We start from the raw sequence: 24,700 nt of genomic DNA, 5'->3' as shown, positions 1-24,700 counted from the left end.
TTGGTCCATCTTGTTTGGATTGATCAAGGGAAAACAGATTGGACTTGATGACTTTGTACTCTGATGGACGTGGCGGTTATTCCTCTCCGATTGGTACATCCCGGTTCCCATCTCTCCACCATTTTGCGAACCCAAGTAGAGCTTTTTGCTAAAGATCGAAAGCCAGACTTGTATGTTACATTCCCTCCATCAACATAAATTTTACTCAAAGAAGGTAGAACTAGATACCTGGTACCTCAACACATCAGGGAAGTTCTGGATTATGATCATTAGGGGAAATGATGGTTATTATTTATTACACTGTAATAAAAACACTTTTTTTTTACTTTGATATGTGGAAAAATGAAGTCATATAATACATACAGATTAGCTTCCCTCCTATCAATGAGCAGGAGCATTCACTAATTTAATATTTCAACAAAGTATACTGAAGTTCTGCTGCTCATATGAAAATTATTATTTATTAAATATGCATGCTACCCTTCAATTGACAGCTGGTTAATCAGCTAAGTGTACTTTAATAAGCTGACATCCTTAAACAACTAATTTCTGTACTTTCAACAGATATTGCCTGCAACAATCTCAGTTTATTATATTTGAGATGGGATTACAAACTATGGAAATGAAATACATTTTGGCAATCTGGGCAGGGCCTGGGAGCAGAGGCAGGCAGGCACAGAGGAGAAAAAGTCCACAGAAAATGCTCTGCCCAAGGGGCCTATGCAACCTCAAACAGATTGCATAGCTCCCTTCCCTCCCTGAAATCACAGGAACTTTGCAGTGGCACTCGTGCATCTGTCATGAATGAGCCAACCCCCAGGGAAGGTTTGCAGCCAGCCCTCAGGGAAGGGTTGCTGCCAATTGAAGGAAGCAGCCAGGAACAGAGAGGGTTAACTGACATGCAGGGTGAGCATCATCCCCCGCCCCTTGGAATGCAGGCTGATAAGGCAATGGCAGGGAGCCAGCTAGAACACAGTCAAAGCTCACCGGAAGCACACACAGGTGGGAAAGAGTTAAGAGACAGCCTCTCAGCGAATGGGGAAGGGGAGGGAGCTGACCCCATCTCTCCGAGGTCTTGGCGAATGGGAGGGCTCCAAGATAGGAAAAGAAGTACAAAATGTAAGTTCAGTTGCTTCTGGTCTCGCTAGAAGCAGTTTTCAGAAGGGTCATCATGATTAATGAGAATGGTGGCATGTTAGAGCCATCTGGAGAACTCTGTTTTTGCAATAAATCTTCCTTTTTAGTTAACCACGCTTGCTATGTTATCAAGTCGGAAACTGGGACTCCTGACAGCATCCCTCAGCTGTTGGGAGGAAGGCACATGATGATGATTGTCCCTTTCGTCTTCCCCATCACCATCCTGCTCCCCTCAGCTTGCCGCACATCTGAGAGTAGTGCAATTGTGTGCACCTATCAGCTGGGGACTGGGAAGAAGGCAAACAAGTGATTTGCTGAGATCCCATCTTGCCCCTCCCCACTGCCCAGCTGATTGGGCAGTGAGCGCTCCAATTGGAGAACAGCCTTTACCAAAGGTGTCATGGGCTTTGAAGACGCTCGAACTCAGGATGAAAGGGAGAAACGTGCTAAGAGGAAGGCACACTTAGCAAACCCTCACCATGATCAACTCCCATCTGGAAACCAATGTCCCCACTGTGGAAGGATGTGTGGAACCAGAATTGGCCTCCGCAGTCACGTACGGACTCACTGTTAAAACTGTGTTTATGGAAGACAATCTTACTCGGCTATGAGTGATCGCCAAAGAAGAGGAGCATTGTTGAGTGGTCTACTCCTCAGCTCTGTCCAGTGCCAAACAACTGGGCTGCAGAGAAGCGTGAGAAGCATAGCTGTCAATTTACAGATTTGAAAATAAGGGGCCAGCAGCCTCGAAAATAAGGGATCAGCAGCCAAAATAAGGGATTTTCCGGGCACAGGTATGTTCAACTTCTGAGCCCCTCCGAGCCAAAGGCAGAAAGCCCAGCCAGCAGCCAAACAAAGCCTCAAGCGCAGCAACCTGGCAAAGGCGGTTGCAGCAAGGGAAACCACTGTCACTTCTCCGCTGGGAAGCGCTGAGCAAAGGCGAGTCCCCAGGAAACGCGGCCGATTTGATGGGCACAAGGCATGCAAGCTCCACCCCCCGGTCGTTCTTAGACTCCTTATTGGATGAGCAACACAGCCAAGCAACACAGTTGGAGCCTCCCTCCTCCTTGGCCGGCAGGGAGGGAGGAAGAGGAGCTGCTACCTTTGAAACCTGAGAAATTTAAGGGACATCGTCAATAAGGGACAGCAGCAGGACACAGCGCTGGGATAAGGGAGTTTCCCACCAAATAAGGGACGGTTGACAGCTATGGTGAGAAGAGATCTCAGCAATCTCTTCATATGTCTTCTCCCCACCTAGCTGATGAACATGCTGAAGCTAGTGCGTGTGTGTGTTCATAAAACAGTTGCTGGGGGGCGGGATTATATGTGTGTGTGTTTGCATGCATATGTGGCCCCCAACTCACTGGCTCATCCTCATGTGGTCCTCAGGGCCATCAAAGTTGGTCCACCCCTGATTTAAGGTCGCATTACTGCACACAGTGGTACCTCAGGTTAAGAACTTAATTCGTTCTGGAAGTCCATTCTTAACCTGATGCTGTTCTTAACCTGAGGTACCACTTTAGCTAATGGGGCCTCCCGCTGCTGCCACGCCGCCAGAGCACGATTTCAGTTCTTATCCTGAAGCAAAGTTCTTAACCTGAAGTACTATTTCTGGGTTAGCGGAGCCTGTAACCTGAAGCGTCTGTAACCTGAAGCGTCTGTAACCTGAGGTACCACTGTATAGTTTAAATCTCCCCTTCACTAAAAGTGCACACCTGATCGCTCTGCATACACGATAGCAGGCCTGTACAGATCAAAAGACAATTCAGGCTACATCGCAAATCAGAAAGCAAGAATGCAGGTTTGAGGTTTTCCACAATCAAGCGAGATATCCATTTTACGAAGTATAATAAAATTTTCATTCTCTATTACACCAGAGCCAAAGGACCTTAAAAATGAGACGTCTGCCCAAATTATAGCCTCACAAATGAGAGGCATTATTATGTTGAGGGACAGATTCCAGCCAGGCAAAAGAATTCAGGGAGGGTGTAGAATAGGGCTGGCCTGAGAGAGTCCCAAGGGTGAGATGGAGAGGCCTGGGAGGCCATATTTAGCCCACAGGCTGGATGTTCCCAACCCCTGATGTAAAGACTCCCTTGGATTTCCCACTATGTACGCGGGTGGCGCTGTGGGTAAAAGCCTCAGCGCCTAGGGCTTGCAGATCGAAAGGTCGGCGGTTCGAATCCCTGCGGCGGGGTGCGCTCCTGTTGTTCGGTCCCAGCGCCTGCCAACCTAGCAGTTCGAAAGCACCCCCGGGTGCAAGTAGGTAAATAGGTACCACTTACTAGCGGGAAGGCAAACGGCGTTCCGTGTGTGCTGCGCTGGCTCGCCAGAGCAGCGATGTCATGCTGGCCACATGACCCGGAAGTGTCTCCGGACAGCGCTGGCCCCCAGCCTCTTGAGTGAGTCATGACTGGCCCGTACGGGCAGGGGTACCTTTACCTTTTACCTTAAAGCAAAGGAAGCACAAAACAATAGGTGTACATATTTTTTCAGGGTTTTTTTTAAGCAAGTACTGTTAAACTAGGGTTTAATGATTAGTGATGGATTAGTAGCTAATAATTATGGATGAGGATGAGGATCATGTCGCTCTTTGGATCCAGTAAAAGTGATTGCCGCATCTGCTCTTTGAATAAGGGTGCTTGCGATGTCTCTTTCATGGCTGGTGCAGAAGCCGAGAGCTGGAGCCAGAGCTGTGCGGTAGGTAGCCAATTTTGCTTCAGGCGTATGTACCAATCTGACAGTACAGGATCAAGGAGACAGCCAGGGCAGCCAGCTAGGGGGCAAAAGGACAGGTGAGGCAGCATTTTACACACAGGACCCCCCTGGGAGACATGGAACAATGCTGCTGGCCATTTTTACTATCTCGTCACGACGCTAGCATTTCCTGCAAACACATCAGTTGGGAACTGGGTTACAGCAGGAGGAGGTAATAGACTGCACAAAGTTCACATGGAAGTGATACTGTTTATATACACATCCTGCACCTTCTCGCAGAAGAGCCCACGGCAGCAAACTTGTCAGTACTAGAACAATACAGTTAAAACTCCTAAAAATAGTTTAAAACTCCTAAAAGCAATCACCTCCTTTCAAACTAATAATTTCGGGTTTGCCATGGACATAACTTTCAACCATCAAATGTCTGGGCAAACAGGAGTGGTTTTAAAGTTCTCCTAAATGTTAGTACAGTGGTACCTTGGTTCTCAAACTTAATCCGTTCTGGAAGTCCGTTCCAAAAGCAAAGTGTTCCAAAACCAAGGCGCGCTTTTCCATAGAAAGTAATGCAAAATGGATTAAACCGTTCCAGACTTTTAAAAACAACTCCTAAAATGAATTTTACTATCTAACGAGACCATTGATCCATAAAATGAAAGCAATAATCAATGTACTGTACTATAAAAGAAATAAGACAGTATTGTAGATGATAAAAATTAAAATTATTTGTCAGGGGTTCAGGGACAGAGGCACAGGTGAGGGAGGAGGCGGAGAGCGAGGGGGAAGAATCCCAGGGCAGCGAGGAAGAGGATGACAATGACTTGAGGGATTCCATGAGTCTTTCAAGTGAGTCGGAGGATTCCCAGAAGGGGGCGCCTGTGGTCAGGCCAAGGGGAGTCACAGGGGGGACTCGTCAGGAGCAGGGGACCAGCGGGGGAACCCAAAGTGGGAGCTGGGAGTCGGGACCGGCTTCTCCGCCAGAGCGCAGTGAAGGGGGTGGAGATTCCAGAGTGACAGGGGAAGCAGGTCCGAAAGCAGAGAGGGAGGGGAGATCGGAGCAAGACATCCTCCTGGAAGGGGAGGGGAGTAGTGCAGGGAGTAGTGTAACTGTCAAGAGGAAGGTTAGAGGTTGCGAGCGTGCGCCAAGTTCAAATGTGGAGGCGCGCGGAAGTACAGGGAGCCCGGAGGAGGAGCCAGGTCCCAAAGCACGCAGGAGGGGGGAAGAGCTGTCTGGGGATTCCGCGTCAGGGGAATCCAGGAGGGGCGAAACCCCAGGGGGCAGGAAGACCCTGCGGAAAAGGAAAGAAAGGAAGAGGTGGAGCAGCACAAGCCTCTTAAAGTGGTGCAGAGGCGGGACTGACTCAGAGGGGACTTCAGCGGTCTGAGCGTAACAGACGTGGGGCTGCGCGCCTCGGCTGTGGAGCGGACAATACATTCCAATAAACATCTTTGTATATAAACTGGACTTGGCATTGGTCTCTTGTGAGCTGGGACCTGAGGCAGCCCTGACATTATTATTTTTTCCTTACCTGTACTGATGATAGTCATTGTTTGGATGGGGGGCTTTTATCCATTTCTGCAGTCACACAATCTATCAATCAGTAGCTGAACTGGGTTCCACACAGTCACAAAAACAAATTAACTGGAAAAAGCCTCAAAAACAAAAATACAAAATAAATAGCAAAAACAAAAGCGCCAAACTTAATCCATTCCGGAAGTATGTTTGACTTCCGAAATGTTTGAAAATGAAGGCGCAGCTTCTGATTGGTGCAGGTGCCCCGGAAACAATAGTCGACAACTGCATCGGATATTCAGGTTCCAAAAAACAATTGAAAACCAGAACACTTACTTCCAGGTTTTTGGCATTTGAGAACCAAGGCATTTGAGAACCAAGGTACCACTGTAGCGAAGAAGACTGATACACCTCACTAGAGAGGGCATACTAAAAACAGAGGGCCACCACCTAGAAGGCCTTGCCCCAGGTCTCTGCCAACCGGGCAACTCCTAATGGCAGCACCACCAATCTACAGTCAGTCCAAGGTGGTTGATATTGGGGGAGGTACTGAGGTCCCAAACCATTTAGGGCCTTGAATGCTAGCAGTGCAGTGGCTCACTAGCAAGCAGTGTAGTACTCTAGGGACTAGATCAGGGGTCAGCAACCTTTTTTAAGCTGTGGGCCGGTCCACTGTCCCTCAGACCATGTGGTGGGCCGGACTATATTTTTTTTGGGGGGGGGGGTGTGAACGAATTCCTATGCCCCACAAATAACCCAGAGAGGCGTTTTAAATAAAAGCACACATTCTACTCATGTGATGGCACCCCCCGGAATGGCACCCGGGATGGACCGCTCCCCCTGCCCCCATGTTCATCCACCAGTGCCAAGAGCCCTTCCTTGAATGGTGCATACCGGCGCCTTTTTTTCCTAGAAAAAAAAAAGCACTGTCAAGGACCTTGCTGAAACACACCAACCCCTTAGGAGCCCCTAGGCAAGATGGTATATTGGAGCTACTAGCTCAGGGGTCAGCAAACTTTTTCAGCAGGGGGCCAATCCACTGTCCCTCAGATCTTGTGGGGGGCCAGACTACGTTTTGAATTTTTTAAATAAATGAACGAATTCCTATGCACCACAAATAACCCACAGGTGCATTTTTAATAAAAGCACACATTCTACTCATGTAAAAACATGCTGATTCCCAGACTGTCCACGGGCTGGATTGAGAAGGCGAATGGCTTAGGTTGCCTATCCCTGGATTAGAGAAACATAGTCCCATTGGACTATGTCTGATCTTTATTGAACATTTGTTCCGGTTTCTTTATGGGGTGGTTTTATGCCAACGAGCATTCATCCTGATTTACTAATGGGATTGTTAAGCATCTCCCCATTAATCATTTGTTCATCCTACCCTTTTCAAGGCATTTACCTGGCACTTTACAAAACCACAAAAAGCTCTTGTTTTGTGGACTTGTACAACAATGTCCTTTAATCCGCTTTAAACTGCACAAACCTAATGTTCTGGTATGCAAAATGCTGACATTCTGGAAGCACCTGGGGTGATCAAGCCATATATGTGTGAGCTTACCTCAAGGACGCCAATAGCTAGAGCCACCCCTCCAACAATTTTCCCATTGCGGCTCAGGAACACCTGGAATTCGTTCAGGCAGCCCTGGAAGGAGACATAAATACATGATGCAAAAGAGACTGCTTCAGAAATATGCTCACTACCACTGATACTTCCATCTTAAGCTTACATATCTTGACTTTTAGTAATGCTATAGACACACCAGTTCTTGGATCAGGTTGCCAGCAGATGTAACTTCATAGATTTTTCTTAATAAGAAGAATAGGGCATAACAGCAAAAGACAGAGCCTTCTAAAAGGCTGCAACGTTAATGGTGAAGTGTATTATTATTTGTCTGGTAGAAAAGAGTTGGGGTTTTTTGTTTTTTTTTGATGAGCTGATAGATTCTAATGAATTTGATTTACTTTAGTTTTGGTATGCCTAAGAAACTTGCTTTCCTTTTTTGTCTTTGTTAATATTCTGAAATTCAATAAAAACAATTTGGGGGAAAAGATATAAATTATATTGTTAACTATTTTTCTAACTATAAGAAATTCATTTTTATAAAAAGAATTATTACATGTCTTTAAAGGCATCACGTTTGGGAGCTCTGGAGCATAAAATATTGCTTTGAGGGTTAAATTGGAGGATTATACGAAGTTTGTATGTTTTTTTAAATTGGTTAATATATGTTGGCATATTGGCACAGACACCATAGAAGCCAGTCTGTTTCTTGTGCTGCCCTGACTTTGCCTCCCTTGCTCACTTGGGGAATAAATATCTCTTCAGTGTGTCTGTAACAGCACCCGTGGTTGGTGGGGGGTGTTGTGTTTTTGCAATTATGTTGACTATCCATTCTGAATACTGCCAGATCATAATAACCTCTGGAACTCATTGCTACAAATAAACCAGTTCATTGGTTAGCAGCACTATCAGCACCATTCAGAAACATGTAAGCAGCCTCCACACTCTTCTCCCCCATTGTAACACATGGATGATGCCAACTTCAGCCAGATCAAAAAACTACTTTGGCCTCTGATCTTCTCTATTGACAGAAGAGAACTCCTACTGTCATTTCTTACTTTCCAGATTGGTAGAAGTTGACCCAGAAGGTTCTGGTTTGCCAGTTGTTTTTCCCTGCCACAAAGATTGAAGGGGCTGAGTTTGCTTTAAGCTCCTTTTTTAAGGTGGCCCATGGCACACAATAACACAAATGCATGTGATCTCCGTCTGTGATCTCTGGGAAGCCAAGTTACCTGTTTGTCGTGGTCTACTCCAGATTCCTGGCACTCTTTGTCGTCTGAGCAGCAAAAGGAGGGGTATTTCTCAGTGTGTGTTTGATAGAAGTAGGAATTGTTGAAATCAGTGTAGTTGTTGAATCCACAGCATTTCAGCTACAAACAGAGAAACGATCATCTTGTTTTATAGTAGCCGTTTTATATCACATGCACATTTGAGATTGGGAAGCAGCTGTTGAACAAAAAAGAAATACTTGGGCAGGGACACGCAATGGGGTGCCCACCCAGATGTGGACTACAAGTCCCATTGGCCCCTGTCAGCATGGCCAAAGGTCAGGGATGATGGGAGCTGGAGTCGTACAACATCAGGAGGGCAAACTGATCTAAGGAGAGCAGTTGTGCAGAGCAGCTTCCTGCTCTGTTGGCTTAAGGCAGGCATCCCCAAACTCAGCCCTCCAGATGTTTTGGGACTACAATTCCCATCATCCCTGACCACTGGTCCTGTTAGCTAGGGATGATGGGAGTTGTAGTCCCAAAAGATCTGGAGGGCCGAGTTTGGGGGTGCCTGGCTTAAGGTGTACTTTCATTACCGCCTTAAAGTGCCATGAAATTGTCCCCCACACCATGTTTCACAGCTCTGCCACCCCCCAGCTCTTCACAAAAGCACAGCTTCAATTTATTTCTGTCTGTGTTCACATCAGGGGATGCTGGCAAGGCAGGAATGCCTTTATCCATTGCAAAGGTGTGCACACCTTGGCTATTTGAATTAGGAATGACTTAAGGACTCCAATCTTTGTGAAGCTGGCTTGAGAAACAACACATCAAGCAGCAGTATCTTAATCAAAGTACAGTGGTACCTCAGGTTACATATGCTTCTACTGCAATGCGCTCTACGTGGGGCTACCTTTGAAGGTGACCCGGAAACTACAACTAATCCAGAATGCGGCAGCTAGACTGGTGACTGGGAGCGGCCGCCGAGACCATATAACACCAGTCTTGAAAGACCTACATTGGCTCCCAGTACGTTTCCGAGCACAATTCAAAGTGTTGGTGCTGACCTTTAAAGCCCTAAACGGCCTCGGTCCAGTATATCTGAAGGAGCGTCTCCTCCCCCATCGTTCTGCCCGGACACTGAGGTCCAGTTCCGAGGGCCTTCTGGTGGTTCCCTCACTGCGAGAGGCCAAGTTACAGGGAACCAGGCAGAGGGCCTTCTCGGTAGTGGCGCCCGCCCTGTGGAACGCCCTCCCATCAGATGTCAAAGCGGTAAACAACTGCCTGACATTCAGAAGACATCTGAAGGCAGCCCTGTTCAGGGAAGTTTTTAATATGTGACATTTTAGTTTATTTTTCATCTTTGTTGGAAGCCGCTCAGAGTGGCTGGGGAAACCCAGCCAGATGGGCGGGGTACAAATAATAAATTATTATTATTATTATTATTATTATTATTATTATTATTATTAAGGTTACATACGCTTCAGGTTACAGACTCCGCTAACCCAGAAATAGTGCTTCAGGTTAAGAACTTTGCTTCAGGATGAGAACAGAAATCGGGCTCCGGCGGTGTGGCAGCAGCAGGAGGCCCCATTAGCTAAAGTGGTGCTTCAGGTTAAGAACAGTTTCAGGTTAAGTACGGACCTCCAGAATGAATTAAGTACTTAACCTGAGGTACCACTGTACAAGGTACATCAACATTTTGAGCAACATCCTGTGGACATGGCTTAAAAAGCCAGCACTGGAAACACGAGTGAGTGCACAGTAAATGGAGGTGTTGTGAACACAGCCTTAGTGTTGCAGTACAGGAAGCATCAAGAAAGAAGTTCTCTGTAAAAAATAAAATTAAAAAAGCACACGTGTTCACCTTCCTTCAATCACAAAACTGGTTACACCAGCTGTTCGGATGATAGTTGAACTGCCACAAAAATCAGAAGGAGACCGGTTAAGGACTATCCGTTAGGGAGTCATTCATCCAGAAACAGGGAGAAGATTCCAGAACAGTCATATGTAAGTGGGAGTGGTACTCCAGGCATGCGCAGCTTCAGCTGGAAGTGCCGATAAAAGAACTTTCGTTTTTGATTTTTGCAGGCGACTGACCAACAGATGCTGTCTACAGACTGCTGCATCATGACTACCTATAGACGGTGTCTGCCTATGTCTTGCTGTTCAAAACAGAAAGAGGGACTGAAACTTACGTATGCCGTTAAAGCTGTTGCTATAATGATTGTAAATAGTGCTACTGTGATGCGTTTATGACCAATCAAGCAATAAATCTCTTGACTGAGTTTTACAGCGTCCACAAAGCTCAAGGCACATTTCAAAACATTTCAAAAAGTATTTGGAGGCTCTTTCAAAACCTCTGTCTTACAACACCAGAAATTAGGATTTATCCCGAGATAGATGGGTGCCCCCAACATCAAACTTCACTCACCTCTTTCATTGTTGTTGACCAAATGCCTGTGATGTCCTCTTGCTTGCCATAGTCCTCTTTTAAAGTCTTCAGGGCCCAATTTTGCAAGTGCTCAACAAATATATCTGCCTGCAACCAGGAGACAGGTGAGTAAGAAAATCACAACTTCCATAAAAAACAATAAAACCAGGACTTCCTTGCACTCATGTTTTATACAATAGGTTAAAACTGTTGCCTGTCCTCCTTTCTGACACTGGATGAGCTATGGAAGTCAAGGCATGTTCACAAACACGCTGAATGCTGCGGATATAATGAAAGAGAATGTTGGGGGTAAACACAGCTTTTGGAATAGAAAGATCAATTTGGCTGAAGAAAATAGTGCCCAGCCAAGAAGAGTGCTGTAGCAGGAGGCAACACAAATATAGGGTGCGCTTGGAGGCTGACAGCTAGGAAACTAAGTGGGGAGGAGGCCCAGAAGAAGAGAGGCTAAAGGACTGGGGAGACAGCAGGAAGTCAGGAACCACAGGAAAAGATGAGTGGCTCATGCACAGAGTTGAGGAACTGACAGCACTCCCAAAAAAGAGGAGACATGGGGAAAGGTTGACAAGACCTTTCTTGTTCAGGAAGGACTATTTAAATGTTGGCAACAAGTGAGAGACCTTGCTCTGCATTTCATCATTTGCTGTAGCATCATTTGAGCATGGAGCAAAGACGTTTTTGTTTTGGTGCCCACCTTATGGAACTTCAGTCCACAGGAAAACACACTAGCCCTTCTAATACCCTCTCCTGGTATGTCCCGCGGAGGACCTTAAGGTCCAAAAATAACAACACTTTGGAGGTCCCGAGCCTCAAGGAAGTTAGATTGGTCTCAACTAGGGCCAGGGCCTTTTCATCACTGGCCCCGATGTGGTGGAACACTCTGTCACAAGAGACTAGGGACCTGTGTGACTTGACATCTTTCTGCAGGGCCTGCAAGACAGAGATGTTCCGCCTGGCCTTTGGTTTGGACTCGGTCTGACCCTTATGTTTCCCTCCCCTTACGGTCTTGATTTATCAGCTACAGTCATACATCGAGTTGAATGTGCTTCGGGTTGAGCGCGTTCGAGTTGTGCTCCACGGCAACCCGGAAGTAATGGAGCGTGTTACTTCCGGGTTTCGCCGCTCGCGCATGCGCAGACGCTCAAAATGCCGTCACGCGCATGCGCAGAAGCGGCAAAACGCGACCAGTGCACGCACAGACCCGCCATCGCGTCTCACGTTCCATTCAGGATGTGAACAGGGCTTCGGAAGGGATCCTGTTCGCATCCCGAGGAACCACTGTACTTTAAAATGAGGCTGCATTTTAAATTGCATTTTAACCTGTATTTTAAATTGGTTTCCCCCCCCTTTTCTCTCCCCCCTCTCTTTCCCCCCTATTATGCTTTTACTGTGATTTTATTGGTGTTAGCCACCCTGAGCCTGGCTCTGGCTGGGGAGGGCGGGGTATAAATAAAATTTATTATTATTATTATTATTTAGCTTCTGCTGGCTACTAAGTGCCACTCTTTGTTGCTTATGCTAAGGGGGTGCTAACCCTCCCCCTTTCCAGGGGCAGGCTTTCATAAGATGGTGTGCTGAGCAAGGATAAAATTTGGCACCCTTCCCCCTCTCCCTTTTCATACTGTGCATGCTCTCGTCCACTATATCATAGTTTTGCATACTCTTATATGCCCTGTGCGGGGGAACTGCCCACATCACCCTAAATCTGGTGCTGCCCACCCCCCAGGCATTTTTCATAGGCTAGTGGCAGTGGCGTAGCGTGGGTTGTCAGCACCCGGGGCAAGGCAAGTAATTTGCGCCCCCTAATCCATGGATTTGCGCCCCCTAACCTGTGGATTTGCGCCCCCTAACCCATGGATTTGCCCTAACCCCAAATGTTGCGCCCGGTGCGCCCGGCCCCCCCTGCACCCCCCACGCTACGCCACTGGCTAGTGGGACACCTTAATCCAGAAACAATGTGAGAATTAAGAGGTGGTGTTGTGTTGCCTCCTGCTGGTAAACAACACAGATTCTACTTCTAGTCAGGGATCCTTTGCTGCAAAATTCGAATTGCAGAAGCCACAAACTCCAGACGCTAGCACTGACTTACCACAGAAGAGAAGAGCAGCACCACGATAGCACCGGCCACTTCTGCTATGAAGAGAATCAGTATGACCACAAAGAACTGGAAACGGAGGGAAAGGGAGGAGGAATCCACAATTAGCAAAAAAAGGAGAGAGCTCATAAATGTCAGGGGAGAGATCACCTGAGGTGGCAAACAGGAGGGTGCTATTCAATGAAGCTTTACTCAGAGGAGACTCGTTGAAATTAATGAATATAATGAAGTTGAGCAAGAACTGTGAATAAAATTTAGTTGAGTATTACTCGGAGCTTGGGGGACTCAAAGTGGAACGGCTGCCCATTCTCTTCACCTGAAGACATTCAAGACAGCAGCATATAATGGCCTAGAACTTCAGGTTAGAAAGCCTTTGAAAAGGTTTGTTCTCGTGGTGCCTTTCTTCCTCTGATGTAAACCAAGTTTTATGGTAACATCTGTCGGAGCCCAAATATTTCCATTCTACTTTCATGCTGTTTTTAAAGTCATCAATGCAATTTGAGGTAATGGGCTGAAATATACTCGGAGTCGAGTGTGGATTTCATGCTCTTTATTCAGCTCATAGTGGTAAGGAATGAAAGTTCCCCCACAATATCTGCTTTATATACATTATTTACACAATGGGCTGCACATGATTGGCTAATTCCTGGATTCTCTTGTAGGCCAATCAGGTTGCAGATTCACTTCCACCTGGAGATGGATTGGGTGGCTCCTGCAGACCAATCATACTGCTGCATTGTTCTAGGACCAATCAGACTGCTGCATTGTTCTAGGACCAATCAGACTGCTGCATTTGGATCCTATTCAACTCAGTACATAACAGGGCAAACCTGGGCACATCACTACTAATATCTAACCCCAGATAATTTGATAGGTTTAAAAGCACCAGTTCCCAGTACAGATATTAGCAGACCATAGTTTAGTACAGAGGTGGGGAACCTCAGGTCTAGGATCCAAAGTCAGCTCTCCAAATTTCTTTATTTGGCCCTCGGGACTCTTCTCAGGCTACACCTCCTCTGCCACATCCCTCACTGGTCCTATTTCACATCGTCAAGTGTCTTTGCCTGACTGGAATGTGTCTTTGAACTCTGATGATACCGGTTACTTCTCTGGGTGGAAGATAAAGGGGTGCATTTGAGTGTGTGTAAAACTAGCCAACTATACAAAGGTGAAATTTAGATTAGTTGCTGTCAACTACCCACTGTTTAGCACGAGAGCAAGCTGTAGTGAAATTTGGCCTTCCACACCCTGTGCCACAAACACAACAAAGAGATCAGAAGTTTTCCCACAACTGCAGCTAGAATTTTGTTAGCTAAGAATTGGAAATCACAAGAAGACCCGACAGTGGAGGAATGGCAGATGAAGATGATGGACTTTTCAGAGCTAGCCAACCTGACTGGAAGAGTCCGCGACCAGAAGGAGGAGGAGTACCAGGAGGAATGGATGAAATTTAAAGACTATTTAAATATGCTAAGATAGCTTAATTGGAAAAACTTGCAAATTCCAGATAGGTTTAGGATTTAATTATGTAATTTCAGAGAATAATATGTTTAAATTTAAAATGAAAACAAAGTAAGAGCTTAAGTGATTAAATTAATTTTATGAGAAAATAGGTTTTGGAAAACTGTTACAATGATATACACTGAAATTCAGCCAGGGGGATTTGAGGAAGTCACTTAACAATGTTACTAAGATTGGATCAAGTACAATTAAGATGTATGTTTGTTTGTCTAAAAATTTTGGAAAACACTTAAAAAAAATTGGGGGGGAAAAGAAGTTTTCACCACTGAATTTGAAATAAACACTGTTTAGAATGCTACCCAGCTTCTATAAAGGTGAAGGGTAAAGGGACCCTTGACCATTAGATCCAGTCGTGACCAACACTGGGGTTGCGGCACTCATCTCGCTTTATTGGCCAAGGGAGCCGGCGTACAGCTTCCAGCAGATACAGTGGTACCTTGGGTTACATAGGCTTCAGGTTACAGACTCCCCTAGCCCAGAAATAATACCTCGGGTTAAGAACTTTGCTTCAGGATGAGAACAGAAATCATGCTCCGGCGGTGCAGTAGCAGCAGGAGGCCCCTTTAGCTAAAGTGGTGCTTCAGGTTAAGAACAGTTTCAGGTTAAGTACGGACCTCCAGAATGAACTAAGTACTTAACCTGAGGTACCACTGTATTACAGAGGACAGATGTGCCGAGTTACCAATCAGACAGGATTTCAGCAACTCTGTGGTGGGAACAAGAAAGCTGGCTATGCGGATGGTGCTGTGGTCTAAACCACTGAGCCTCTTGGGCTTGCCCATCAGAAGGTTGGTGGTTCAAATCCCCGCGATGGGCTGAACTCCTGTTGCTCTGTCCTAGCTCCTGCCAACCTAGCAGTTTGAAAGCACACCAGTGCAAGTAAATAAATAGGTAGCACTGCGGTGGGAAGGTAAATGGTGTTTCTGTGTGCTCTGGTTTCTGTCATCGTATCCCGTTGCACCAGAAGCAGTTTAGTCATGCTGGCCACATGACCCAGAAACCTGTCTGTGGGCAAACGCTGGCTCCCTCAGCCTGAAACCAAGATGAGCGCCGCAACCCCACAGTCGCATTTGACTGGATGTAACCGTGTGGGGGTCCTTTACCTTTTTTACTTTTTGTCACCGAAAAGTTGGTCAAGTGTCATCACTGCTATAGCCACTCCCCAGTAAGTTTGTCAAGGCCTCCCTTTTCCTTTTGACCATGTCTTGCCAGTCCTGTATTCAATTGGTATCCCTTCCCTGGGATTTCCAACCTGCTACAAACCATTTCAGAGCCAGGGACGTTATACCAAGTGTCTGCATAGCTGTCTGCACACATCAGATTAGTTATCACGTATTGGCCTCCTACATGCTTAAAGGTAAAGATAAAGGGACCCCTGACCATTAGGTCCAGTCGTGACCGACTCTGGGGTTGCGGCGCTCATCTCGCTTTATTGGCCGAGGGAGCCGGCGTACAGCTTCCAGGTCATGTGGCCAGCATGACTAAGCCGCTTCTGGCGGACCAGAGCAGCACACGGAAATGCCGTTTACCTTCCCGCCGGAGCGTTACCTATTTATCTACTTGCACTTTGACGTGCTTTCGAACTGCTAGGTTGGCAGGAGCAGGGACCGAGCAACGGGAGCTCACCCCGTCGCGGGGATTCGAACCGCCGACCTTCTGATCAGCAAGTCCTAGGCTCTGTGGTTTAACCCAGCTTCTAAACTATGGTTAATCTTAGCTCTGTAGAAACAAGCCAGGTTCAGAATTTTATGGTTTTAAGCTGGCTCGTTTTAAACAAAGATGTACTACAATTTGTCTGGGGGAAGAAAAACGTTGCCTTCATTTTCACCAGCTTCCAGGCTCCTGCTTGCGGCTGCGCTGGGATGGGGCTGGGAGCACATAAACCCAAGGCAGCTTGTTCTCGAAATGTTAAACTGTGGTTTAGCATAACATCTGCAGTTGCCCATTAAGTCACCTATAAATTATGCCTGACCCTTTACCTCTGAAGTTTTAAAACTCTGGTGGTTATATATTATGATCTTTTATAAAGAACTTAGATTGGAGAGGCCTTTGTACCACTTATGAATATGTTCAGTGAATTCAAACTTCAAAGGAAGTAGGTTCACCGCCCACCTGACCAAGGGAGTCTTGTTAACATTGGTTAAATCTAATTAGTTCAGCTCTCCTGGGAGCCAAATGTGGCAGATCCTAAGCTCTTCTTTCTCTGCAATAGCCTTTCAAAAGAGTCTATGTGCACCTATGGAAAAGGTCAGATTTCACTCATTCTCAATAGAACTGAAAGTTTAAAGGTGCTTTTGAAAGGGGAGCCTTATATCACAAACGAGTCATAAAGATCAGGTTTTTCTGTGACAAGTTCCTCCCACCTTTGCACATTTCTAGTTTTTTTAAGCCATGGATATTAATTGCTATTCTGCGATGCCATCCCTACCAACAAGTGAAGCTTAACAGAATATACCTGGGCTGTGTTTTTTAGGCCCTTCCTTCAATCACTCCTTCCCCAACCTCCAGGAGAATTTCTCTGTTCTGGGCATGCACGCATGCAGGTATTTCTGTACCTGTAAGTGTACACCTTTTTTAAAAAAATAAATCCCTGGAAGTGCACAACAGCAAACATTACCAGCTTTGGTTATCATGTTGCACACTGGGCAAAAATTAGGTTTTTGTGGGAGGGCAACATCCATTTCTTTTCTACTTTTTAATTCTGAGGTTTTATTTGACTTACCACAAGCAACAGGCATTTGCTTTCCTTCACGGCCCCCCAGCATCCCATGAAGCCCATGAGAAGAAGGAAGGTGCCAACGGCAATTAGCAGGTAGCCCACGTTGATCAGCTGCATTAACTGTGGAGCTGCAGCTCCCAGGACCTTCGCAAAGGAACCGCCATCCACCTTCACCCAGATGCCGATGCCCAGCAAAGCCAGGCCCCCCAGCTGGACAGGCAAGGGAGAGAACAGAGGTAAGAAGGTGCCATTTCTCATCTAGGACGCTGTCATTCTGCAGTGAACTCTGTCATTCCGCTAGCTTTTATACATATAGAGAGGTTTCCAGCTTCCTTAACTCTTAACATCCACTTTTGAGGATGTTAACATGTTAATACATGTTCCTAATCACATGTATGCTAGTAAATACAGGGCTTGGGGTATCTGCAGGAAAAGATCTGCAGGTAGCACAGGGGGTTTGACCATTTCCCCCCTTGCCAATTCTCCCAGGCAAATTTTCCCACCTATGTTTCCCAGACAGTTTGCCTTTTTCTCCTGGCCTCTGTGTCCAGTTGAGGGGGTGCAGAAGACAATACAATAAGCCTGGGGGTGCATTTGCATCCCTTCCTATCACTATTTCTCCCCAGTGAATGCCCCGTTATAAAAGACATATGCAGTTGAATGGAACCATGTGGTTTTGTCTTTGCAACATTTAAAGGTAAAGGGACCCCTGACCATTAGGTCCAGTCGTGGCTGACTCTGGGGTTGCGGCACTCATCTCATTTTATTGGCCGAGGGAGCCGGCGTACAGCTTCCGGGTCATGTGGCCAGCATGACTGAGCCACTTCTGGCGAACCAGAGCAGCGCACGGAAACGCCGTTTACCTTCCCGCTGGAGCAGTACCTATTTATCTACTTGCACTTTGACGTGCTTTCGAACTGCTAGGTTGGCAGGAGCAGGGACCGAGCAACGGGAGCTCACCCCGTCGCGGGGATTCGAACTGCTGACCTTCTGATCGGCAAGCCCTAGGCTCTGTGATTTAACCCACAGCGCCACCCGCATCCCATCCACCTTGCATACTCACCATCCACCTTGCATACTCACAAATATTATGCCGTTGAATACAAACATCATCACCTTCAGAAGGGAGAAGCAAACCATCTTTCTGCACCTGTAGCAGCAGAGATGAAGCCATTGCTTAGCCATTGACCAGTCCTGAGTTTGTCATCTAGGTGAAGAGACCACAGAAGAGCTGACATTTGCACAGGTATTTAACACTGGCTTTGGCTAGGTCAGCAGCAGCTACTTCTACTGGCAGCTTGTTTTGGACAGGAATAGGTGTTGGAAGGTTAACTGCTCATCCCACCCTCCATCATAGGAGCCAACTCCTAGGAGCTGAGATCACTCTCCTCCCCATAAAATATTTGACTGAGCCAGTGGGCCCCAAGGTTGATGGGCATTGGCATTCAAATGGGGTGCGTGAGCCATGACATGTGATCGATTGTGCGGGGTGGGGCTTACCCGCCCCCCTATTTTATTCAAGTTAGCACCTCTGACCCCAACCCAACATCTTCCATTGCTTGCTAGCAAATCAAGCAACCATTCCCCATCTTCACCCTTCTACTGCATGAAATTTGGGTGAGGTGAGAAACAACAGCACTTACTAGTGAGAGTGGGTGCTTCCTCCTTTTGAGCATTGGCTTTCCTTCCTATCTGCTCACTTTGACCCTTTCTTCTCCAGGAGTGCAGTGGGGAAAAGGTTGAGTCCCTAAGCTGCTAAGCTGCCCACCACTAGGCTAGCTGCCCATACATGTGCTTGCTGGGTTAATTGACCAGATCTGAGATTGTCACTGCAGTTGCTTCATAGTGAAATCGCATCGGAGTTCCAATCTGCTGCATAGGCCTCACCTGATATTTGCCATTGGCATGATGGCCAAGAGAGGACCCAACATTTAATGTTTCTTTTATTTCGCCACATGGTTACTTAAAATAAAATCTAAAAAGCTAGCAGGGTGAAGCATCAGCCAGCCCTGTGGTGTTCTGCTCATGAAGAATTTTCAGAGGCAGCTGCTTAGCTGAGCACCCGCTAGTTGTGAATCTGCAGTTTATTTTGAGGGATCCACAGTTTGGCATTTGTAATGCTAATCAGTATTCCAAAGCAATTCTCTGAATCTAATTTGACAATTATAATTAAATCTGAACTTGACGCTCAAGTTCAAGGGGAAGCATACGAGCCGACTCCTAGGAGCTGAGGGGGTCTTTGGGACCCTCATAAAATATTTGAGGGGATCCCCCCCCCCAAGTTGATGGGCATTGTCATTCAAATAGTGTGTGTGCACCACATCATGTAATCAATTATGTGGTGCAGGGCTTGCCTAGCCCCCCCCCCAATATTTTATTCAAGTTGGCACCCCTGCAGGGAAGGATGGATGCAGGATAAATAAAAGTATTAGTGGTGGCAAAACTGAATATTGCTAGCAGTTAGAAATAGAGGAAATATGTCTGAATCACTCAGCAAAAAGAGTTGCAACCACATCATCCACTGAGCAAAGACACAAGTGGCAGGAAGGGCCCTCGATGGGGATGAACATGGGAAGAAACCTTCCACACCCACAAGCAATGCTGTTTGGGGACACACACACACACACACACACACACACACACACACTGCTGAGTCTCCAATATCACAATGTTCTGACTACAACTAAGACACATAGCACGTGGGGCTGACCCAATCATGATGAGTTATGTTTTAGTCTGCAAAGTTGGTAGCAGATACAGTGGTACCTCGGGTTACATACGCTTCAGGTTACAGACTCCCCTAACCCAGAAATAATACCTCGGGTTAAGAACTTTGCTTCAGGATGAGAACAGAAATCATGCTCCGGCGGTGCGGTAGCAGCAGGAGGCCCCATTAGCTAAAGTGGTGCTTCAGGTTAAGAACAGTTTCAGGTTAAGTACGGACCTCCAGAATGAATTAAGTACTTAACCTAAGGTACCACTGTATTACAGAGGACAGATGTGCCGAGTTACCAATCAGACAGGATTTCAGCCACTCTGTGGTGGGAACAAGAAAGCTGGCTATGCGGGTGGTGCTGTGGTCTAAACCACTGAGCCTCTTGGGCTTGCCCAGAAGGTTGGTGGTTCAAATCCCCGCGATGGGGTGAACTCCTGTTGCTCTGTCCTAGCTCCTGCCAACCTAGCAGTTTGAAAGCACACCAGTGCAAGTAGATAAATAGGTACCACTGCGGTGGGAAGGTAAATGGTGTTTCCGTGTGCTCTGGTTTCTGTCACGGTGTCCCGTTGCACCAAAGCAGTTTAGTCACGCTGGCCACGTGACCCGGAAAGCTGTCTGTGGACAAACGCCGGCTCCCTCAGCCTGAAAGCGAGATGAGCGCCGCAACCCCATAGTCGCCTTTGACTGGATGTAACTACCCAGGGGTCATTTACCTTTTTTTACTTTTTGTCACTGAAAAGTTGGTCAAGTGACATCACTGCTATAGCTACTCCCCAGTAATTTTGTCAAGGCCTCCCTTTTCCTTTTGACCATGTCTTGCCAGTCCTGTATTCAATTGGTATCCCTTCCCTGGGATTTCCAACCTGCTACAAACCATTTCAGAGCCAGGGACGTTATACCAAGTGTCTGTGTAACTGTCTGCACACATCAGATTAGTTATCACGTATTGGCCTCCTTATTGCACAGCAAGTCTGAAAGCAAGGCAAACAGCTAAGTTCTAGCCCTCACATGTGTCAAGCCTCCCCATATCTTCCTTGGAAGATTTCTGAATGGTTGTAAGACCCCCTCAGTCAAGGCTGCAGCGGCTGTACCTAAATCCAGACATGGAGTGTGTTGGTTCTGGATTGAGGTCTCCAGGGGGGTGAGGACAACTTGCCACCAGACTGCTGGCAACAACTGCATTTGCTGCTTTGCTGGGCCATTTTGCCAGCGTCCTTTTGTTGCTCGGCTTGGGTCCTTGTTTTCCTTGTTGCCGAAGACAAGCCAAAGCTGTTGCTTAGCAGCACAGCAGCAACTGTTCTTTTCTCGGAAGTGCCTGGCTTTGGTTTCTCAGAGGAATCTCCACCAGGAGCCTTCGCTGCTGAGCACACTTGATGCATCCTGCAGACCAGGAAGCAAAAGCCTCAACCGGGTGCCTGACAAAGGAAGCGTCCTTTCCCAGGGTTCTCTGCAGGGTCTCTTGGAATGGAACTATGCATTATTTTATAGCATTTTATTAATTACATTTCTAACCCGCCCACGCTCCCAAAGGAGCCCAGGGCAGCAAACAGCAAAGTGGAAAAACAATGCAAAGAAAGACAAAATTCAAACGTATTTAAAAAGGTTTTAAGAGCATTTAGAGGCACCACAAACATCTAAAAATATTTCAAAATAGCCACAACACAACAGGAAGGTGTGAATCAGGGTCAGTGGGGTGTGGCCTGGGAAGAGTGGGTCCGGCTGGTATGGAGAGCATGATGTGGGGAGTCCCTGGGCAAGACAGGCAAGAGCTGTTCGACAGTGGAATTTGCTGCCAAGGAGTGTGGTGGAGTCTCCTTCTTTGGAGGTCTTTAAGCAGAGGCTTGACAACCATATGTCAGGAGTGCTCTGATGGTGTTTCCTGCTTGGCAGGGGGTTGGACTCGATGGCCCTTGTGGTCTATTCCAACTCTATGATTCTATGATTCTATGATTTGGGCCAGAGCTTCTCCAACTTTGGTTTCTTGGTCTGCATATGAAGTATTCCCACAGACTCTGACCCAGCCTTCCCTTCCCCTGACTTAACATTCCCCTAACTTGCATCCCCTTGATGGACTCTTAAAACACCTCACTAAACCCACACAAATGTCAACCCTTGTAACTGCTACTGAGAGAATTACATATCTGCTCCTTGTTATATTGGGTCTATATGGGATGACTCAGTGATAAGGCATGCAATCCGGTCAGGACCAGGCTGGGCACTAGCTGAGGGCCCAGTGGTTTAGAAGTGTCCTTCACTGGCCCATCGCAGCTATGCCATCATTCATAGCCCTCCCTGCTGGACCACTGGGTGCTTTTCAGTGGTGGCTGGTGAATGGCAATGCCCATCAACTTTGGGGGGAGGCAGCACCCTCAAATATTTTTGGAGGGGCTGAAGACCCCTTGGCCTCTAGAAGTTGGCTCATATGAACCCAATAGAATCTATGGGACAAGATTATAGTTCCTAGTTCCTAGTTTGTTATCTGTGTAAGAGCTTGGAGCACTTAAAATTGGAAAACTTAAAAAGGAACTGTCCCCCTACAAAAGCTTTGGCCCATTGCATATTGCCATAGCCATAGAATTCTGGCCCAAAGCTTATTGTGGGGTGCACAATCCAGTTCCTTATCCATGTATACATATCCAGGCTATAGTAGACATGAGATGCTGTGCTTGATGGTATCTTGTAACTAAACAAAGCACTGGGCCAAGCACAATTCTTTGCCATCTGTAGAGGACTCTCTCCTGTAGGAGGAGTAGGATATGGAGTGGCCCAAACCTTAGTTTGGCTTGCACACTCCCAGTTACCTATTTGTAAAATGCCATGTGCATCCAGGTGTGCAAAAGCAATTATTTTCACTGCTGAGAATGGTTGTGGATCTCAAAGGGGAGAGTCTGCCAGTTATGAAGATATATGATATGAGGGGGACAAAGCTCGTTTTGGGGTGCAGATGCATATAAACCTCAGTTCCTCATGAAATGTCCCTGCTGAGTTCTGTTTAGAACTTTTATGCTGACTAATCACCAACTTTCGCTTTGTAGCTAGAAGTCTAAAGCTGCAACGGTTGACTGGGCTACACAATCATTGACTGAAGTCTTAGTGTGCAGCAAGCAAACATTAACCAAACTCTGATTGAAGAATAATTCTGGACAGTAAGTCCTCAAGCCTGATCCCATCTATTTGAAGAAAGAGAGGGCGCCTCTCTGTGAAACTGCTAGTTCAATCTCTCCCCTGAGCCAGACAGGCTTAACCTAAAGCACCCCAACTACTGCACTGATTCCCCAAGTTAGTCCAGGACTCTGAGAAAGGAAAAGACCCTGAGAACTTCAAAGTAGGGCTGCTTGATTTGCACCCCTCACTTCTACTTGTTTGAGCTGCAGAAATCAGCAGGTCAAACTTTACAAAGCAATGTGATGAACATTATCGCCTGCTAATATCTGCAGATAAAGCTACTATTAAAGGGCCCATCTACAGGGAATGGGAAAGAATCTGGCAACTCTACTTGAGAGTTGGCAATCTCACAAGCCCCTTAAACTGCTCCGGAGGCCAGTTACTGGTATCAAGAAACACTGACATACCACATACCAGTTCAGTTTTACAGTCCTCCCCTGCTGCCTTGCCTTTATTAACCAGCTTCTGATGGGACCCCCATCCTTAGGTAAAGGAAAGCAGTTATCCATGTGATAACAATCCATGTCAACCAGAGATCAGATTAGATGTAGGATTGGGCAGACTGGGTACTATGCCTTGAATCACACAGTGTCCAAGCAGCTATTTCACTAAAATTCATTGGCAACTCCTACTGATTTTTGTCTTATCATACAACTCTTAAAACATGGAGGTGCCTTGCTGCCCTTCTTTCTGTCAGGGCACTCTAGATCTGGCCCAGCATGTCTTTCAATAGAAATTCAACACTTTGCGCTCCTTTCAACGTATCCAGGTGAAGCACCTGTTCTACTCAACTTACCTTTAGATGGTTTTCAGCTATGAAATGTGCCGCCGTGCCCCCAGCACCTCCTGTGCTTCTGGTTTCCAGGGTGTGGCCAGCTACTTAATAGGCACCCATATTCCTGCTGCCTAGATCTGTACTTTCTCTCCCTGCCCTGCACCTGGTTCTGTGACAGTTTTGTCTCTTCTCCTCTTTGCTCCTTAACTCCCAGCCTGGAAAGAGGGAGGCGATTACACAGCAGTCCCGGGAGATGAGACAGTTCCTTAACCCTTTATTTCCAAAACCCAAGGAACCAAAGTGACTGCTGGTCTATATTTGCACCCAAGTGGATTGGCTATCCCCAGAGGAGCTGCACCCAAATATCTTATCAGACTTTGGAAATTCTGTTATTGCTCACATTACAGCTATAGGCAATGTCAAAGGTGCTTTGTAAATATATGAGCACAAGAGGCCATAGGCGCCAACTTGAACAAAATATGGGGAGGGGCCTCTCCCCCTCCTGCTCTTCTCTCCCCACACCACCTTCCTCCGCTGTGGGGAGCCAAGCCAGGAAAAGAGGGCAGCTTCCGGCTAGTGGGGAGGTGGCTGCCCACGGTTGTGAGGGAGGAAGTTGCCAACTTGCAGAAAATATTGTGGTGTATGCCCCCCCCATTTTATTTGGGTGGTGAAGGGCCCAGGGCCCTATAGAGTCAGTCCCTATACAAGAGGCACCTTGACACCCACATGTTACAATCAAAAGGCGACACGCAAGTTGTGGTTAAGATGCATTCCAGTTTGTTGTTGCATGCCTCTGTAGTAGATGCCATTGTGGAGTGTGCTCTGCATCACCATGAATGTAATGATGACACAGGGTGTTCCTTTTAGGGTAGTGTTATAAGAAAAAACTGCTCCCTTTCCCTTATGGGGTATCTAAGAGCCCGTATAGAGTCCTTAGGTAGGTTCTCTTTCGGTAGGAGGAAATAACAGAGGCCAACCAGAGAATATTGAGAAGCAAAGCAGCTAGTAAGCATGATCTTTATTAAACTGTTGCAACAGAATCCCCTACTCCCCCCACACAGGGAGGGAGGAGAGGAACTCAGAACAATAGTGTGCAACCTCTTATATAGACTTTTGA

At 46.7% G+C, this 24,700-nt stretch overlaps 1 protein-coding gene across 3 annotated transcripts; it reads right to left on the bottom strand.

Annotated features, from left to right (window-relative positions):
- Window positions 1-306: 306 nt before the first annotated feature.
- On the bottom strand, window positions 307-23,811 carry TSPAN16 (tetraspanin 16). 3 transcript variants are annotated; one of them, XM_077921071.1, is made up of 8 exons: window positions 23,605-23,810; window positions 18,011-18,134; window positions 16,931-17,137; window positions 12,682-12,756; window positions 10,575-10,682; window positions 8,168-8,305; window positions 6,933-7,016; window positions 307-3,913 (listed from the first exon to the last, which is right to left on the bottom strand). In XM_077921071.1, exons 2-8 carry the CDS (start codon window positions 18,110-18,112, stop codon window positions 3,857-3,859), a joined length of 771 nt encoding a protein of 256 aa, XP_077777197.1. In that variant the 5' UTR covers window positions 18,113-18,134; window positions 23,605-23,810; the 3' UTR covers window positions 307-3,856. The 3 variants fall into 3 exon arrangements, with proteins under 3 accessions (XP_077777197.1, XP_077777198.1, XP_077777199.1); XM_077921072.1 differs by having other exon boundaries at window positions 18,011-18,077; window positions 23,605-23,809; XM_077921073.1 differs by lacking the exon at window positions 12,682-12,756 and having other exon boundaries at window positions 23,605-23,811.
- Window positions 23,812-24,700: the final 889 nt, after the last annotated feature.

This window comes from Podarcis muralis, chromosome 17, assembly GCF_964188315.1.
Source record: "Podarcis muralis chromosome 17, rPodMur119.hap1.1, whole genome shotgun sequence".
In the NCBI taxonomy this organism is placed as follows: Eukaryota; Metazoa; Chordata; class Lepidosauria; order Squamata; family Lacertidae; genus Podarcis; species Podarcis muralis.
This window is presented reverse-complemented; position numbering and strand designations above follow the sequence as displayed.